The 17,360-nt window shown below is 41.1% G+C and overlaps 1 protein-coding gene across 23 annotated transcripts in view; it reads left to right on the forward strand.

The window, feature by feature from the left end:
- ST7L (suppression of tumorigenicity 7 like) overlaps window positions 1-17,360 on the forward strand; it is a 174,105-nt gene that overhangs the window by 15,710 nt on the left and 141,035 nt on the right. For 11 of the 23 annotated variants that reach the window (XR_016210746.1, XR_016210748.1, XR_016210749.1 and 8 more), the window contains exons 4-6: window positions 5,283-5,337; window positions 8,538-8,653; window positions 16,671-16,802. Coding sequence is in view for 18 of the 23 variants with exons in the window: in XM_089300135.1 (XP_089156261.1) it covers window positions 5,283-5,337; window positions 8,538-8,653; window positions 16,671-16,802 (303 nt within the window). In the remaining 5 variants the exon portion in view is untranslated. The remainder of the gene's footprint in view (window positions 1-5,282; window positions 5,338-8,537; window positions 8,654-16,670; window positions 16,803-17,360) is intronic. The other 12 variants (XR_016210747.1, XM_070077862.2, XM_089300134.1 and 9 more) reach the window with 2 other exon arrangements.

The raw sequence follows: 17,360 nt of genomic DNA on the forward strand, positions 1-17,360 counted from the left end.
TACACAGATTATGTTGTTGGAAAAGGAGTACTTTAATAGCCTTTTCAAACAAAATATTTTTCAAAATATTTTTGGATATACTTTTATGATACTATACCAATAATATGCTAAGAGAGACTTTTCTGAATGTTTAGTCTCAGTGTAGAGTCCAAACTTGCATACTCTGTTAAAATCCATTGAAACTGCTTGCATTTTGAATATATCTTTTACTTACACATAATTTTATAACATCATACATTGATTATTTGTTCACTGAATTGTTTATTTTAAATTTTGATAAATTTTATTATGTAACACCAAAAAGAAATCATACTAGTAATATCACCATGAAATCTTACAGAAAAATCGATGTGAAATTGCGAGGCTCACAGTGATAGGTACATGTTTTTAAAATTTTTTAAAAATTTTATTTAAGGAATTTAAACATCATATATTTCATATGTACAAATTTAGGAGCATAGTGATTCTTCTCACCCTACCTCCCTTCCACTCATTTTCCCATCCTTCTTCTTCTTTCCTCTCCCATTCCCATTCTTATTTTTTTCAAAGATCTATTTTCAGTTACCTTTTTTTTTTTTTTTTTTTTTTGACAGAGTGGACAGAGAGAGACAGCGAGAAAGGTCTTCCTTTTGCCCTTGGTTCACCCTCCAATGGCCGCCACAGCTGGCGCACCGCGCTGATCCGAAGCCAGGAGCCAGGTGCTTCTCCTGGTCTCCCATGGGGTGCAGGGCCCAACCACTTGGGCCATCCTCCACTGCCTTCCCAGGCCACAGCAGAGATCTGGCCTGGAAGAGGGGCAACCGGGACAGAATCCGGCGCCCCGACCAGGACTAGAACCCGGTGTGCCAGCGCTGCAAGGTGGAGGATTAGCCTACTGAGCTGCGGCGCCGGCCTCAAATTTTTAATATTTATTTGAAGGCCCAAGATTTTATCATTGGCAGCAAACACTGTTAGTATTTTTTCTTTTTTTTTTTTAATTTATTTTTTACTTATTTTCAAATAAGAGAGAGAGAGAGAGAGAGAGAGATCTTTAATCTGCTGGTTTACTCCCGAAATGGCCACAGTGGCTGGAGCTGTGCCATATGAAAGCCAGGAGCCTCTTTCCAGTCTCCTATGTGGGTGCAAGGGCCCAAGCACTTGGGCCATCTCAGCTGTTTTCCCAGGCATGTTAGCAGGGTGCTGGATCAGAAGTGGAGCAGCCAGTTCTCAAACCGGTGCCCAAATGAGATGCTGTAGCCATATAGGATGTTGGCATTGCAGGCGGAGGCCTAACTCACTATGCAACAGCACTGGCCCCTAGTTTTTTTTTTTTTTCTTGAAGTTGATAGACTCTTGTTTTTAAGAAAGTCTTCCAGGTTTCCATCTGAATAATCATAGTTTCTCCATCTGTGGCTTTTTCAGTTTAAAATATTGATATATGACAAAAGTGACCAGTTTAGCTAACAAACGATTACTTTTTCTGTAGATACCCATCATACCTGGTATAAGGTATAAACAAATTTTTCCTTCTGTTTACTTCAAGGATGTGGGAGTAAAAGAATCCAATGAGTCCTAGTAGGATCATTGTCAATGCATCATTTCCTAAAGTACTGGTGGTTTTAACCACAACTGACTTTTTAAAAAAAAAAGATTTATTTTATTTATTTGAAAGATTTAACAGAGAAAGAGGTAGAGACAGAGAGGCCATCCATCTGCTGGTTCACTCTCCAATTGGCTACAACAGCCATAGGTGAGCCAATCTGAAGCCAGAAGCTAAGAGCTTCCTCTGGGTCTCCCACGTGGGTGCAGGGGCCCAAGGACTTGGGCCATCCTCTGCTTCTTTCACAGGTGCATCAGCAGGAGATTGGATTGGAAATGGAGCAGCTGGGTGCCCATAATGGGATTAAAGCCAGGGCTTTAACCCACTGTGCCACAGTGCCAGCCCCAACAACTGACTTTTTACCTTTAGTGCAGCTAGGCTAAGATGAGTGAGGGAACAAAATTTAAGGACATTCTCAGTGTCCTGAAACTGGGTACAAGTCAACACAATTAAAAGGGCAAATAATGCCATAAAATTTATCATGAAAAAAGTTGTTACTTTGCAGTTGCTTGAATCATACTTTGAGAAGTGTTCAGAAGATGTTATTTTTCTGCTTGTATACATTGATGTCTTCTGATTGAACAAGGTAAATATAGAAACTCCTTAATGTCATATAGAAACCCCTGCATTAGCTTCCCCTAGTCCATTTTCTAACCCCATTTATTTTTTTTATCTTTTATTTAATGAATATAAATTTCCAAAGTACGACTCATGTGTTACAATGGCTTCCCCCCCATACCGTCCCTCCCACCCACAACCCTCCCCTTTCCCACTCCCTCTCCCCTTCCATTCACATCAAGATTCATTTTCGATTATCTTAATATACAGAAGATCAGCTTAGTATACCTTAAGTAAGTATTTCAACAGTTTGCTCCCACACAGAAACATAAAGTGAAAAATAATAGATGATTTTTTTTAAATGATGATGAAATCAGATCAGACCTATTGTCATGTTTAATCCCAGTGAGAGTCAAGTTGGGAATTGATAATTTCTTTTTTCTTTTTTTTTTTTTTTACAGAAGATCAGTTTAGTGTACATTAAGTAAAGATTTCAATCGTTTGCACCCCCATAGAAACACAAAGTGAAATATATTGTTTGAGTACTCATTATAGCATTAAGCCTCAGTGTACAGCACGTTAAGGACAGAGATCCTACATGAGGAGTAAGTGCACAGTGACTCCTGTTGTTGACTTTACAAATTGACACTCCTGTTTATGGCATCAGTAATCTCCCTATGCACCAGTCATCAGTTTCCAAGGCTATGGAAGCCCCTTGAGTTCTCCGACTCTTATCTTGTTTAGACACGGTCATAGTCAAAGTGGAGGTTCTCTCCTCCCTTCAGAGAAAGGCACCTCCCTCCTTGAAGACCTGTTCTTTCCACTGGGATCTCACTCACAGAGATCTTTTTGCCAGAGTGTCTTGGCTTTCCATGCCTGAAATACTCTCATGGGCTTTTCAGCCAGATCCGAGTGCCTTTAGGGCTGATTCTGAGGCCAGAGTGCTATTTAGGACATCCGCCATTCTATGAGTCTGCTGAGTATCTCACTTCCCATGTTGGATCACTCTCCCCTTTATTTATTCTATCGGTTGGTGTTAGCAGATACTAGACTTGTTTATGTGCTCCCTTTGACTCTTAGTCCTTTCATTATGATCAATTGTGAACTGAAATTGATCACTTGGGATAGTGAGATGGCATTGGCACATGCCACCTTGATGGGATTGAATTGGAATCCCCTGGTATGTTTCCAACTCTACCAATTGGGGCAAGTCAGCCCGAGCATGCCCCAAATTATACATCTCTTCCCTCTCTTATTCCCACTCTTATGTTTAACAGGGATCACATTTCAGTTAATTTTCAACACTTAAGAATAACTGTGTGATAATTACAGAATTAAACCAGTCATATTAAGTAGAACAGACAAAAAAAAATACTAAGAGGGATAATGTATTAAGTTGTCCATTAGCAGTCAGGGCTATGCTGATCAAGTCACCATTTCTCATAGTGTCCATTTCACTTCAGGAGGTTTCCTTTTTGGTGTTCAGTCAGTTGTCACCGATCAGGGAGAACATATGGTATTTGTCCCTTTGGGACTGGCTTACTTCACTCAGCATGATGTGTTCCAGATTCCTCCATTTTGTTGCAAATGACTGGATTTCGTTGTTTCTTACTGCGGTATAGTACTCTAAAGAATACATATCCCATAATTTCTTTATCCAGTCTACCATTGATGGGCATTTAGGTTGGTTCCAGGTCTTGGCTATTGTGAATTGTGCTGCAATAAACATTAGGGTGCAGACCGCTTTTTTGTTTATCAATTTAAACTCCTTTGGGTAAATTCCAAGGAGTGGGATGGCTGGGTCGAACGGTAGGGTTATATTCAGGTTTCTGAGGAATCTCCAGACTGATTTCCATAGTGGCTTGACCAGTTTGCATTCCCACCAACAGTGGGTTAGTGTCCCTTTTTCCCCACATCCTCGCCAGCATCTGTTGTTGGTAGATTTCTGTATGTGAGCCATTCTAACCGGGGTGAGGTGAAACCTCATTGTGCTTTTGATTTGCATTTCCCTGATTGCTAGTGACGTTGAACATTTTTTCATGTGCCTGTTGGCCATTTGGATTTCCTCTTTTGAAAAATGTCTATTGAAGTCCTTGGCCCATCTCTGAAGTGGGTTGTTGGTTTTGTTTTTGTGGAGTTTCTTGATCTCTTTGTAGATTCTGGTTATTAACCCTTTATCTGTTGCATAGTTTGCAAATATTTTTTCCCATTCTGTCGGTCTAACCCCATTTACATCTCTCCCTCCTACCCCCTACACTATGCTCTAGCCTAGTGTATTGTGGACTTTTTTTTTTTTTTTAAACAGGCAGAGTTAGACAGTGAGAGAGAGAGAGAGAGAAAGAGAGAAAGGTCTTCCTTCCGTTGTTTCACCCCTCAAATGGCTGCCATGGCCAATGTACTGCGCTGATCCGAAGCCAGGAGCCAGGTGATTCCTCCTGGTCTCCTGTGTGGGTGCAGGGCCCAAGCACCTGAGCCATCCTCCACTGCACTCCCGGGCCACAGCAGAGAGCTGGACTGGAAGAGGGGCAACCAGGACAGAATCCGGTGCCCCAGCCGGGACTAGAACCCGGGGTGCCGGCAACGATGCCGGCCACGCTGTGTGGTTTTGATGCTACCTTTGCTTGGAATGTTCTTCAACTGGCAACCTTCTGCTCATCTTTTACAGTGATTCAATGTCAGTTCAAATGTCATCTCTTTTCTAAAGCCTCCCCTGATTTCCCCACAGTCAAATTTATCACTCATTTTCTCTTGGAACAAAACATGCTTCTACTATAGCACTTATTGCACAGTTGAGTCTATTGTTTACATGACTAATTCTCATGCTGTATTTAATTCAGTTAAGCAAGTCAGTTCCAGATGCTATGGTAGGCTCCAGGAACATAAAAACGAACTAAGTTTTAAGAGGTCATATTTTAGAGAGGAAATTGAAAGCTAAATAATCACATTTTGCAAGTGCTATAATTGAATTCTAAAGTAAATGCTAAGAAGACAGAATTAATTCAATGCTTCTTGCAAGCAGAGGCAATCTATGCTTTATCCATTGTTAGTTAGCACTCTGGTATATAGAAGATAGACAATAAATGTTGGTTACATGAAGATTTAACTGCTTTTAATTAAGCTGTCTCATTTCCCCTTTGTTTTTCAGAATGCAAGGTATGGAGAAACCCTCTAAACCTTTTCAGAGGAGCAGAATATAGGAGGTATTGTATTTTGCTTTCAGTATAAATGTGGCATTGATCTTAGAGTAAAAGTATTATGGGGGAGCATTTGGTGCAGTGCTTGAGATGATTTTTGGTGCAGCAGGTTAGGCCACCACCTGTAATGCTGGCATTACATATGAATACCGGTGTTCTACTTTCAGTCCAGCTCCCTGCTAATGTGCTTGTGAAAGCAGCAGAATATGGCCCAAGTACTTAGGCTCCTGCTATCCATGTGGATAGCACTCCATCTGGACAGAGTTCTGGACTCTTAAATTTGGCCTGGTCTAACCCTAACCATTGCTGGGAGTGAACCAGAAAATGGAAGATCGCTCTCTCTCTCTTTTTCTGTAACTCTCTGTCTTTCAAATAAATAAATCTCTAAAGAAAAAAGATGCTACTTCGTATATATTCATCCCATATTGTAATGCCTGAGTTCAAGTCTTGGCTCTACTTTGATTCTGACTTCCTACTAATACACACCCTAGGAGGCAGAAAGCAATGGCTCAAGTAGCTATGTCCTCACCACCATGTAGAAGACCTGGATTGAGTTCCAGGCTCCTGGCTTCTGGCTGGCCCATCTGAGGCTATTTTGAGCATTTAAGCCAGCACTGTGGCATAGCCAGTAGAGCCACTGTCTGCTGTGCCAGCATCCCATGTAGGTGCTGTATCGGGTCCCAGCTGCTTTGCCTCTGATCCAACTCTCTGCTATGGTCTGGGAAAGCAGGCCTCTGCCTCTCTGTAACTCTATCTTTCAAGTGAATGAATAAATCTTAAAAAAAAAAAAAAGGCAGTAAACCAGTGGTGGAAGATCTCTCCATCTTTGTATGGCTATATCTCTTTCTGCTTCTCTGCCTTCCAAGTTAAAAAAAAAAAGTACATAAGGTAGACTATCAGCAACATGAAGGATAGAATGCTTGGGGCTGCCGCAAGTTTTAGGAAAAAGGTGCTATAGAAAGATTCGTTTTCATAAATATATCACAGCCCTTCTTGTTAGAGATTCTGACATACAATAAGGTAAACTAATTAGCTCAGAGTTTAATTGGTGCATTTTGACTTTGTTTACTTTCATAATCATGAAAAACGTCTCAAATCATGGTTTGTAATACCTAATAAGTATTTATTAGGTCCCTGGTTCATGGGAAAAAAAACCTTTTTCTTCTGTGAGATTGAGAAGAAAATTACAGGTATCAGCATATTCGTTTGCATGTTACATTCAATTTCAGAATATATTTGAGAATTCAGTAGAAAATAACAATGGGAATGGGAATGTGGATTTCTTTTCTGCAACAGTACAGAGTACTGTTTTTAACTGATTTTATATTGCAGTTTTGTATCTGTACTGCTGTGCCCATTTCTCTTCCAGTTTTTATGCTAAATTAAAAAACATCTTTTGAACCTTACAACTAAAGATACTTCACTTTTATTTTGAGGAGGAGGATGTTTTACCTGCTGGTAGACTGGGCATGTTATTTAATTCATTGAACAAGTAGTGTGTGTCTGTTGTGTGTGAGTATGGGTGCTGTGTAAAGTGTGGAATTACCGAAGTGATGCAGCAACAACTCCTGTGCCTAAGGACTTGAAAGTGTAAGGTAGTGGTACCCTGAGTAGAAAAATCAGGCTTTTGTGAGAGATACTATTAGCCTATATTAAGGGATTCTGTAAGAAACAGGTCCTTACATATTACTTTATGAAGATCTTAAAGAGGAATTTCTCAGTATCAGGAGTATTTAAGGTTACTTTTGAATAATTAGTTGTCTTAATGTGAAAGTCTAAATTGTATTAATAACTGGTGGTGTTTGAGAGCTTGAAGCTCAAGGCCAGTGTTGTGACATGGGGTGAGGGTTAAGCTGCCACTTGAGAAGTCAGTATTCCATATTAGAGTGCCAGTTCAAGTCCTGCCTACAGCACTAGCATCCCATATGGCTGCTGGTTCATGTCCCAGCTGCTCCTCTTCCAATCCAGCTTCCTGCTAATATGCCTGGGAAGGCAGTGGAGGATGAACCAAGGGCATGGGCCCCTGCTAACCATTTGGGATGCCTGGATGGAATGGCTGATTCCTGGCTTCTGCCTGGCCCAGCCCCAGCTATTGTAGTTATTTGGGGAGTAAACCAGTGGATGGAAGATATGTCTTGTCTTCCCTCCCACCCTGCTCTGTCTCTTCTTCTGTCTCTGTCATTCTGCCTTATAAATAAATAAATAATGTTTTTATTTTTATTTTTTAAAGAAAGCTTAAAATTTTACTATAGCCAACCCTTAGCAAGTGTATAGAATTATTTGGTATACAGTTGTTTCTTTTTTTTAAGATTTATTTATTTATTTGAGAGACAGAGAGAGGGAGAGACAGAGATAAAGGTCTTCCATCTGTTTGTTCACTTCCTAAATGGCCACAAGGGCTGGAGCTAGGCCAATCTGAAGCCAGGAGCCAGGAGCTTCTTCCAGATCTCCCATGTGAGTATAAGAACCCAAGCACTTGGGTCATCTTCCACTGCCTTCCCAGGCCATTAGCAGAGAGCTGGATAAGAAGAGGAGCAGCCAGGACTAGAACTGGTTTTCTTATGGGAGCAGCCAGGACACGAACCAGTCCTCATATGGCATGCTGTTGCTGCAGGTAGAAGTTAATCTCCTATACCATGTGCTAACCCTATCTTTGGTATATATTTCATATGTTAGCTTCATTCCAGACTTTATTTTGTTTCCCAATCCTTGTTTTTCCTTTACTGAGTTTTTATTTACTTCTAGTTTAGGTTATGGATACCATACTTTATATTTTTAATGGATTTTTATGATTTGAGAAATATGGATTGTTGCTTTTTTATTTATGGACTGCACAGCAAACTTTGATAAGGGAATAAGGATTTGCCTGTTTTTTTCATAATTTCTTCTTCTTCTTCTTTTTTTTTTTTTTTTAAAGATTTTATTTATTTATTTGAGAAGCAAAGTTAGAGAGAGGGAGAAACACAGAGTTATCCCAAACTCACACTCTGGTATGCGATGTCCACATTACACAGAGGTGGCTTAACCCACTGTACCACAGTGTTGGCCTCTAGGTTATTTCTTTTGTTTTACTGTCTATAATAAACTTTAAAAAATCCCAAAGTAGAATTTTTAGCCTTGTATTTTGGGAACTTAAATAGTGTCTTTTGCAGCAGACAGATGCTCTCCATATCCAATTTAAATTTTTTTTGTGTGTTCTGGTAAAGATACACATGGGTGACCGGTAAAGAGCCGCTTACATACTATGACATGAACTTGTCGGCTCAGGACCATCAGACCCTTTTCACCTGTGACACAGACATCCTACGTCCTTCAGACACAGGTACGTGTCATATCTGTTCATGGAGTTAAAAGTAATCATGAAATTTATTTTAAAAGTTCTTTAGAATTATTTACAGTTATTTGGCTTAGGATTATTTAAATTATTGATGAGAAACTCAGGTTAAAGTAAAATGTTTATCATTGTAAACTAGGTTTATATACTGTCTCACTATTTTTCCTTTTAAAAACTTAAAATATTTGTGCTTTTTTTATTAGTTAGAAACCTTCCAGATAAAATACAGCAGCTGCTTATACAATAAATAGTTTTCCCTGTTTTGGATTGGGAAATGAGTACCTGCAATTACACATAAAGGAAAGAAGCAGGACAATGCAGATAGAAAAAATAGGATGTATTTTGTACCAGTTGTAAATTAGAGATGCATATAAAATGGTAGGTCATAGAAATATCTTTGTTTTGTTTTTCTCTATAGAGAGAGAATATTGAGACCCTTAAGTGTATTTCTTAGAAAGAATTTTTTTTTTTATTAAGGTTTATTTATTTGACAGCTAGAGTTGAGAGAGAGAGAGATATCGATCTTCCATCTGCTGGTTTATTCCCCAGTCAGCTGCAATGGCAGGGGCAGGCCCAGGCCAAAGCTAGGAGCCAGGAGCTTCTTCCAGGTCTCTCATGTGGGTGCAGGGGCCCAATTACTTGGACTATCTTCTGCTGCTTTCCCATGTACATTAACAAGGAGCTGGATCAGAAGTGGAACAGCCGGGACTCAAACTGGTGTTCTTAATGGGTTGCTGGTGCTGCAGGCCATTACTTTTTTTTTTTTTTTTTAAAGATTTATTTATTTGAAAGAGTTACACAGAAAGAGGAGAGGCAGAGTGGGGGGGGGGGGGCTTCCATCCACTGGTTCACTCCCCAATTGGCTGCAATGGCCTGAGCTGTGCTGATGCAAAGCCAGGAGCCAGGAGCTTCTTCCAGGTCTCCCACATGGGTGCAGGGGCCCAAGGACTTAGGCCATCTTCTACTGCTTTTCCAGACCATAGCAGAGAGCTGGATGGGAAGTGGAGCAGCTGGGTCTTGAACCGGTACCCACATGGGGTGCCAGTGCTTCAGGCCAGGGCGTTAACCCGCTGCGCCACAGCGCCAGCCCCCCATATGTTAACTTTTAAAGATAATTTACCAAAGTTTGCAGCTTGTACCTCAATAGAGCAAGGATATCTTAAATCATAGAACTGCAGACAAACTGGAACAATACTATTTTTAAAGTTTTTTTATTATTGTTGTTGTTGCCTTATTATTAGATTGTTAATGTAGTAATGAAGAAACAGCAAACTTCTGTGTGGGCTTTTTCTAGAGTTCAGTTTTCCTTGTCCTTTTTCCTCCCTCCCTCCCTCTCTCCCTTCCTTCCCTCTCTCCCTCCCCCCTCTTTCTTTCTTTCTCTCTTTCTTTCTCTCTCTTTTTCTCTTTCTCTTTCTTTCTCTTTCTCTTTTTCTTTCTCTCTCTTTCTCTCTTCTCTCTTCTCTCTTCTCTCTTCTCTCTTCTCTCCCTTCTCTTCTCTTCTCTTCTCTTCTCTTCTCTTCTCTTCTCTTCTCTTCTCTTCTCTTCTCTTCTCTTCTCTTCTCTTCTCTTCTCTTCTCTCTTTTTGACACATAGAGTTACACAGTGAGAGAGACAGAGAGAAAGGTCTTCCTCCCGTTGGTTCACTCCCCAGATGGCCGCTACGGCCAGAGCTCTGCCGATCCGGAGCCAGGAGCCAGATGCTTCTTCCTGGTCTCCCATGTGGGTGCAGGCACCCAAGTACTTGGGCCATCCTCCACTGCCTTCCCGGGCCACAGCAGAGAGCTGGACTGGAAGAGGAGCAGCCAGGACTAGAACCCAGCGCCCATATGGGATGCCGGCACCACAGGCGGAGGATTAACCTAGTGAACCATGACGCTGGCCCCCCAGCTTTTCAAATAGCCACCATGGCTATGTACGTGGTCTTTAAAACATTTCTCTTCAAGCTTCTCCTAAAAGAATTTTGAAAAAAAATACGTGTCCTCTTATGACGTTAAATTGACCTAAGCTTAAATTGACGTAAGCTTAAATAGCCACAAGGATATGACTTTGTAATAAATGTAGATATTTAAAAATAAAACGGGCCAGCATTGTGGTACAGAGGGTTATTGCCCTGGCCTGAAGCGCTGGTATCCCATATGGGCGCCGGTTCTAGTCCTGGCTGCTCCTCTTTCAATCCAGCTCTCTGCTATGGCCTGGGAAAATAGCAGAAGATGGCCCAAGTCCTTTGGCCCCTGCACCTGCGTGGGAGACTCGGAAGAAGCTTCTGGCTCCTGACTTCAGATCAGTACAGATCCGGCCGTTGTGGCCAAATGGGGAGTGAACCAGCAGATGCAAGACCTCTCTCTCTCTCTCTCTCTCTCTCTCTGCGCCTTTCCTCTCTCTGTGTAACTCTGACTTTCAAATAAATAAATAAATCTTTAAAATAAAAATAAAACTGCTATATCATATCTAAACATATGTTTTGGAATCAAATCATTTGATTTCCACCATTATTTATTGAAAAATACATGAACTAATGCTCTTTATCAATAGTAAATTATTTATATTTTTTCTTCTATTTTTTGAAAGATTAATTAATGTATCTATTTAAAAGAGTTACAGAGAGAAAAGGAGAGATTGAGAGATCTTCCATCTGCTTGTTCATTCTCTAGATGGCCACAAAGGCCAGTGCTGGGCTAGTCTGAAGCCAGGAGCCTAGAACTCCATCCAGGTGCACATGGGTGGCAGGGGCCTAAGCACTTCGACCATCTTCTGCTTTCCCAGGCGCGTTAGCAGGTAGTTGAATAGAAGTGGAGCAGCCAGGACTAGAATGGCACTCATAAGGAATGCCAGCAGTGCGAGTGTCAACTTGCCAGCCCTAAGAATTATTTTCTAACAGAGAAGTCTGACTTCATTTTTCAATTCAATAAACATGTTAACATGCAGCCTTATGACAACCATCTGTCTTCGGAATTCAGATTCTAAGATTGAAAGATAGACAGATCTTGGCGCTTTGCCTGGAGCTAATCATTTGACCAAAATAAGGCTCCACTACTTTCCCAATTTTTAGTCTTTACTAATGTCCCCATTTCCTTGCAAAGCATTCTTTGATAGTAATTGGGAAGGGGTGCTAATAGAACTGATAAAAATTATCACCCCCTTCCCACCTTACAACATACTTGAATTCAGAGCATTCTGGGTCCGGAATACTCTTTTCTAGTACCAAGCTCCACAGTTTTTTGTTTTTTAAAGTAGGGCTTGGGTCTTTGGTGTAGTGGTTAAGATGCTGGTATAGTGCCTGGATTCTACACCTGGCTACTCTCCTGACAGGAGCCTCTGCTAATGTGGATCCTCGTAGGCAGCAGTGGTGCTCAGATGATTGGATTTCTGCTACCCACATGGGAGACCTGGATTGAGTTCCAGACTCTAGAGTATTGGCATTTGGGGAGTGAATCAGCAGATGTGAGTTAGTTTCTTTTTCTTTTTTCTCTTCTCTTCTCTTCTCTTCTCTTCTCTTCTCTTCTCTTCTCTTCTCTTCTCTTCTCTTCTCTCTTTTTCTCTCTCTCTTTCTTTCTATTTGCCTCTCAAATAAATTTACAGAGAGAGAAAGAGAGTAAATAAAAAGCAGGAATCTATATTATATGTGCCTTGATTGAAAATGGCTGTCCTTAAATGCAAGCTGAATTGTCCCCTTGGCACCTGGAGATTTTTACACTCGGAAATATGTCTTTGTTTAGCAAAATAGGAGAAGGGAGCTTATCTTTTGAGGGTGGAGAAAGAGGTATGGGAATTATGGTTAGGTAGGAAGGGAAAAGTAGTATGATAAATAAACTAATCAGAGGAATATTTGTCAGGTAGATCAGTTGTAGGATTGAGAGATAAAAGTTGAAGCTTTAAAAATTGATTTTTTTAGAACCATGCATCGGGCCGGCGCCGCGGCTCACTAGGCTAATCCTCCGCCTAGCGGCGCCGGCACACCGGGTTCTAGTCCCGGTCGGGGCGCCGGATTCTGTCCCGGTTGCTCCTCTTCCAGGCCAGCTCTCTGCTGTGGCCAGGGAGTGCAGTGGAGGATGGCCCAAGTGCTTGGGCCCTGCACCCCATGGGAGACCAGGAAAAGCACCTGGCTCCTGGCTCCTGCCTCCTGCTATCGGATCAGCGCGGTGCGCCGGCCGCAGCGCGCCGGCCGCGGCGGCCATTGGAGGGTGAACCAACGGCAAAGGAAGACCTTTCTCTCTGTCTCTCTCTCTCTCACTGTCCACTCTGCCTGTCAAAAAACAAAACAAAACAAAAAGAACTATGCATCCCATTTTAGTCCTTGTAAAATTCCATGTACATCTAGAGGTTTGCATAATCCCTGCTAAAGCTTATACTGAAGGACAGACTTTATTTGTAAATAATAATTCAGAAAGGGACTGTTGGTTCCATATTAGTCTTTTCAGTCACTCACAAAAGAGTAATGATTTATATCAATAATTTTACATTCCAAAAAAGACAAATGGGGGCAGGTATTTAGCCTAGCAATTAAGACACTGGTTAAAATACCCAAGTCCCACACCGGAGCGCCTGCATTCAATACCTGGCTTTGGCTCTGGACTCCAGCTTCCTGTTAATGCAGACCTAGGAGACAGAAGTGATGGCTCAAGAAATAGGGTCCTAGCACTTGTGTGGGAGACCTGGATTGAGTTCCTGGCTCCTGGCTTTATCTGTAGCCCAGCTCTACTTGTTGTTTGCATTTGGGAAATGAACCAGCAAATGGAGCTTGCCTTTTCTCTGCCTCTTAAATAAATAATTTTTTAAAAAAACAAATGTGTATATATGTGTGATACAACAAATTCCTCTTAGTTTATTTGTCATCAATAATGACTGAATTAGTTGATTTTGTTCTGATCTTACTGATTGGTTATCCTGGGCGGAGAGCAAATCTACCCTTAAGGACAAAACAGCAGTGTTTTTGGATTATTTGTTTCATTTTCAAGATTTAAAATGAGATGATTTCACATTAAAATCCAGATTTGTACTTTTTGAAAGTTGGGAAATACTGGAAAACTGAACCTGCATTTCCACTTGGCAGTAATCAGCAGAAGCTGAGCTGTGGCTTCCCCATTAGATAGTGCTTGTGCTTGCAGTCCACTCCTGTGTGTTTCCTGCCTGGTCTTTGTGGGTGTTTACATTTGTGACCCCTCAACCTGGGATGACTGCCGGTCTCTTGTGCTTGTTAGGTTATTACTTAATTTGAGAAATAGATAAATTTGAGTCAGTTATTTATATTGATTATTTTTAAGCATATCAAGAGCTCTTTAAAGAGGACAGTTGAATACTAAAATAGCATTTTTCTTTAAATTATTCCTAAATCTATTTTAGGAAAAAAGTTAGATATTTTCTTTTTCTATTTTCCCTTAGGCTTAGGACTACCTTGGTGGTGAAGAATAATCTTGAAAGACTGAAAAGAACATTTGAAAAATAAAATTTTAAAAAAGGTCTTACATGTGCATTAGATGACCTCACTGGAAAATTTTTTTAAATACAAATTAAAATACACTAGCTTTCTTTCTTTCTTATTTTTTTTAAAGATTTATTTTATTTATTTGAAAGACAGAGAGGTCTTCCATCCACTGGTTCAATCCCCAGATGGCCACAACGGCTGGAGCTGTGCTGATCCGAAGCCAGGAGCCAGGAGCTTCTTCCGGGTCTCCCATGTGGGTGCAGGGGCTCAAGCACTTGGGCCATCTTCTACTGCTTTCCCAGGCCACAGCAGAGAGCTGGATCAGAAGTGGAATAGCCAGGTCTAGAACTGGTGCCCATATGGGATGCCGGCGCTTCAGGCTGGAGCGTTAACCCGCTGCACCACAGCACAGGCCTCTCTTTATTCCTCCCTCCCTCCCTTCCCCTCTTTTCTTTTCTTTTCTTTTCTTTTCTTTTCTTTTCTTTTCTTTTCTTTTCTTTTCTTTTCTTTTCTTTTCCTTTCTTTTCTTTTCTTTTCTTTTCTTTTCTTTTCCTTTCTTTTCTTTTCTTTTCTTTTCCTTTCTTTCTTTCTTTCTTTCTTTCTTTCTTTCTCTCTCTCTCTCTCTCTCTCTCTCTCTCTCTCTCTCTTCCTCCCTCCCTCCCTCCCTCCCTCCCTCCCTCCCTTCCTTCCTTCCTTCATTCCTTCCTTCCTTTCTCTCTTTCTTTCTTTCTTTCTTTCTTTCTCTCTTTCTCTCTTTCTCTCTTTCTCTCTTCCTTTCTTCCTTTCTAGATTTACTTGTTTGGGGGCCGGCGCTGTAATGTAGTGGGTAAAGCAGATGGAAGACCTCCCTCTCTCTCTGTCTCTCTGTCTCTCTCTCTCTCTGTCTCTCTGTCTCTCCTTCTCTCTCTGTGTAACTCTGACTTTCAAGTAAAATAAATAATAAATCTTAAAAAAAAAGAATTATTTATGGGAAAGGTAGAGTTACAGATGAGGGCAAGATCTTCCTTCTACTAGTTCACTCCCCAAATGGCTGCAGTGGCTGGAGCTGAGCTGATTTGAAACTAGGAGTCAGGAACTTCTTCTGAGTCTCCCATGTGGATGCAGGGGCCCAAATACCTGGGCCATCCTTTGCTGCTTTCCCAGGCCATCACCAGGGGTGCTGGATTGGAAGTGGAGCAGCCAGGACTCGAACCGATGTCAATATGGGATGCTGGCACTGCAGGCGACAGAATTACCTGCTATGCCACTGTGCCGACCTGAACTAGTTTTCTAAATGTATCCAATTAGAAAATATTGGGGCATGTGTTTGGCACAGAGGTTAAGATGCCCCTTGGGACACCTGCATTCCATATCAGTACCCCAGTTCCAGTCTAAGCTTTGTTTCTGATCCAGTTTCATGCTGGTGCATACCCCGGAGGAGCAGATGATGATTCAGAACTTGGATCCCTGCCATGCATGTGGGAGACTCAGAATGAGCTCCAGGCCCCTGACTTCAGCATGGTCCAGCTCCTCTCTCTCCTACTCTCTCTCTGACTTTGAAATAAAAACAATCATAATGTAACAAAGGAATGGAGGAAAGAAGAAAGAAAAGAAGGTAATATAGATCATCTATACCTTACTGGGAATGCTTGGGACCAGAAGTGTTTCAGATTGAGGATTTTTTTTTATTTTGAAATATTTGCATATACATAGTACAATATCTTGTCTAAACACAAAATTCATTTATATTTAATATATACCTTATACATATAGTCTGAAGGTAATTTTCTACAGTATTTTCGGTGTGCCTTTGTTTTGGCTGACTAATCACATGAGGTCAGATGTGGAATTATACTACTGTGACATCATGTTGGTGCTCAAAGGTTGTTCAGATTTTGGGTTTCAGATTTTCAGGTTTAGCGATGTGTTAGTGAGGAAAGGCTGCTTGAAGGAGTATAAATTAAAACAATCTTATTGAGGCCAGCCTTGTGGTACAGTGGGTAAAACTGCCTCCTGCAACACTGGCATCCCATATGGGCAACATTTCAAGTCCTGGCTGCTCCACTTCTGGTCCAGCTCCCTGCTAATGCTTCTGGGAAAAGCTGCAGAAGGTGGCCTAAGTACTTAGGCTCCTGTACCCACATGGAAGACCTAGAAGAAGCTCCTGGTTTGGCCTGGCCCAGCCCGGGTTGTTGCAGCCGTTTGGGGAGTGAATCAGCAGATGGAAGACCTTTCTTTCTGTCTCTTCCTCTCTCTCTCTCTAACTCTGCCTTTCAAATAAATAAAATAAATCTTTTTTTCTGTAAAAAAAATCTTATTGAAAGGAGTTTGGGGTTATTTATTAAAAATCTTTTAAAAGATGCATCGATTTTAGCCAAAGGATCCACTTTTTTATTTTTATTTTTTAAAATATTTATTTTAGTTGGAAGAGTTACACACAGAGAGAGGGAGAGGCAGAGAGAGAGGGAGGTCTTCCATCCGATGGTTCACTCCCCAGTTGGCCACAACGGCTGGAGCTGTGCCAGTCTGAAGGCAGGAGCCAGGAGCTTCTTCCAGGTCTCCCAGGGGCCCAAAGGCTTGAGCCATCTTCTACTGCTTTTTCAGGCCATAAAAAGCAGAGAGCTGGATTGGAAGTGGAGGAGCTGGGACTCGAACTGGCACCCATATGGATTGCTGGCACTGCAGGCAGCGGCTTTACCTGCTACGCCACAGCACCGGCCCCAGAGTCTACTTTTAGTAAGGAAATGTTTGGTCAGATAAGCAAAGATAGTGAAAGATTGCTCTCACATGTTTTTAGGGAAAAACTGATGTAACTTAATTGTCCATCAAAAGGGAACTGGGTAAATTAAGATATATAGTTTATAGGCTGGAGTACTAAATAACCATGTAAAATGTTGATAAAGATTCAATGTCAAAATTTAACTTGTAGACAATATATAATTTATAGAAGAGAGCTGCATCATCAAAGATCATGAGTTGAATATATTGTATTTTTATGTGATAGCTTGGTGTTTCAGCAGACTGATATTCTTTACCTGGTCAATATCAGATGAGTGCTGACTTGCATCAATTTGTCAAGTTCAGGAAGCATTAGCTGTCATCTAGCTGGTGACATGTTTGATATAAGAAATGTATTTTTGTTACACAAGTGGAATATATTGTCTCCTTTTCTTAGCCAAGACTAATATTTTGTTTCCAAAGGAAAACTGAAACATTTTCCACATTATTCTTTCTGGACAGTTGTGGGTTTTGTTCCAAAAGCAACACTCATATTCTTTAGTTTTCTTATCAATC

The sequence above is a fragment of the Oryctolagus cuniculus genome, chromosome 7, assembly GCF_051225735.1.
Source record: "Oryctolagus cuniculus isolate XC-2025 breed Fujian yellow rabbit chromosome 7, ASM5122573v1, whole genome shotgun sequence".
NCBI lineage: Eukaryota > Metazoa > Chordata > Mammalia > Lagomorpha > Leporidae > Oryctolagus > Oryctolagus cuniculus.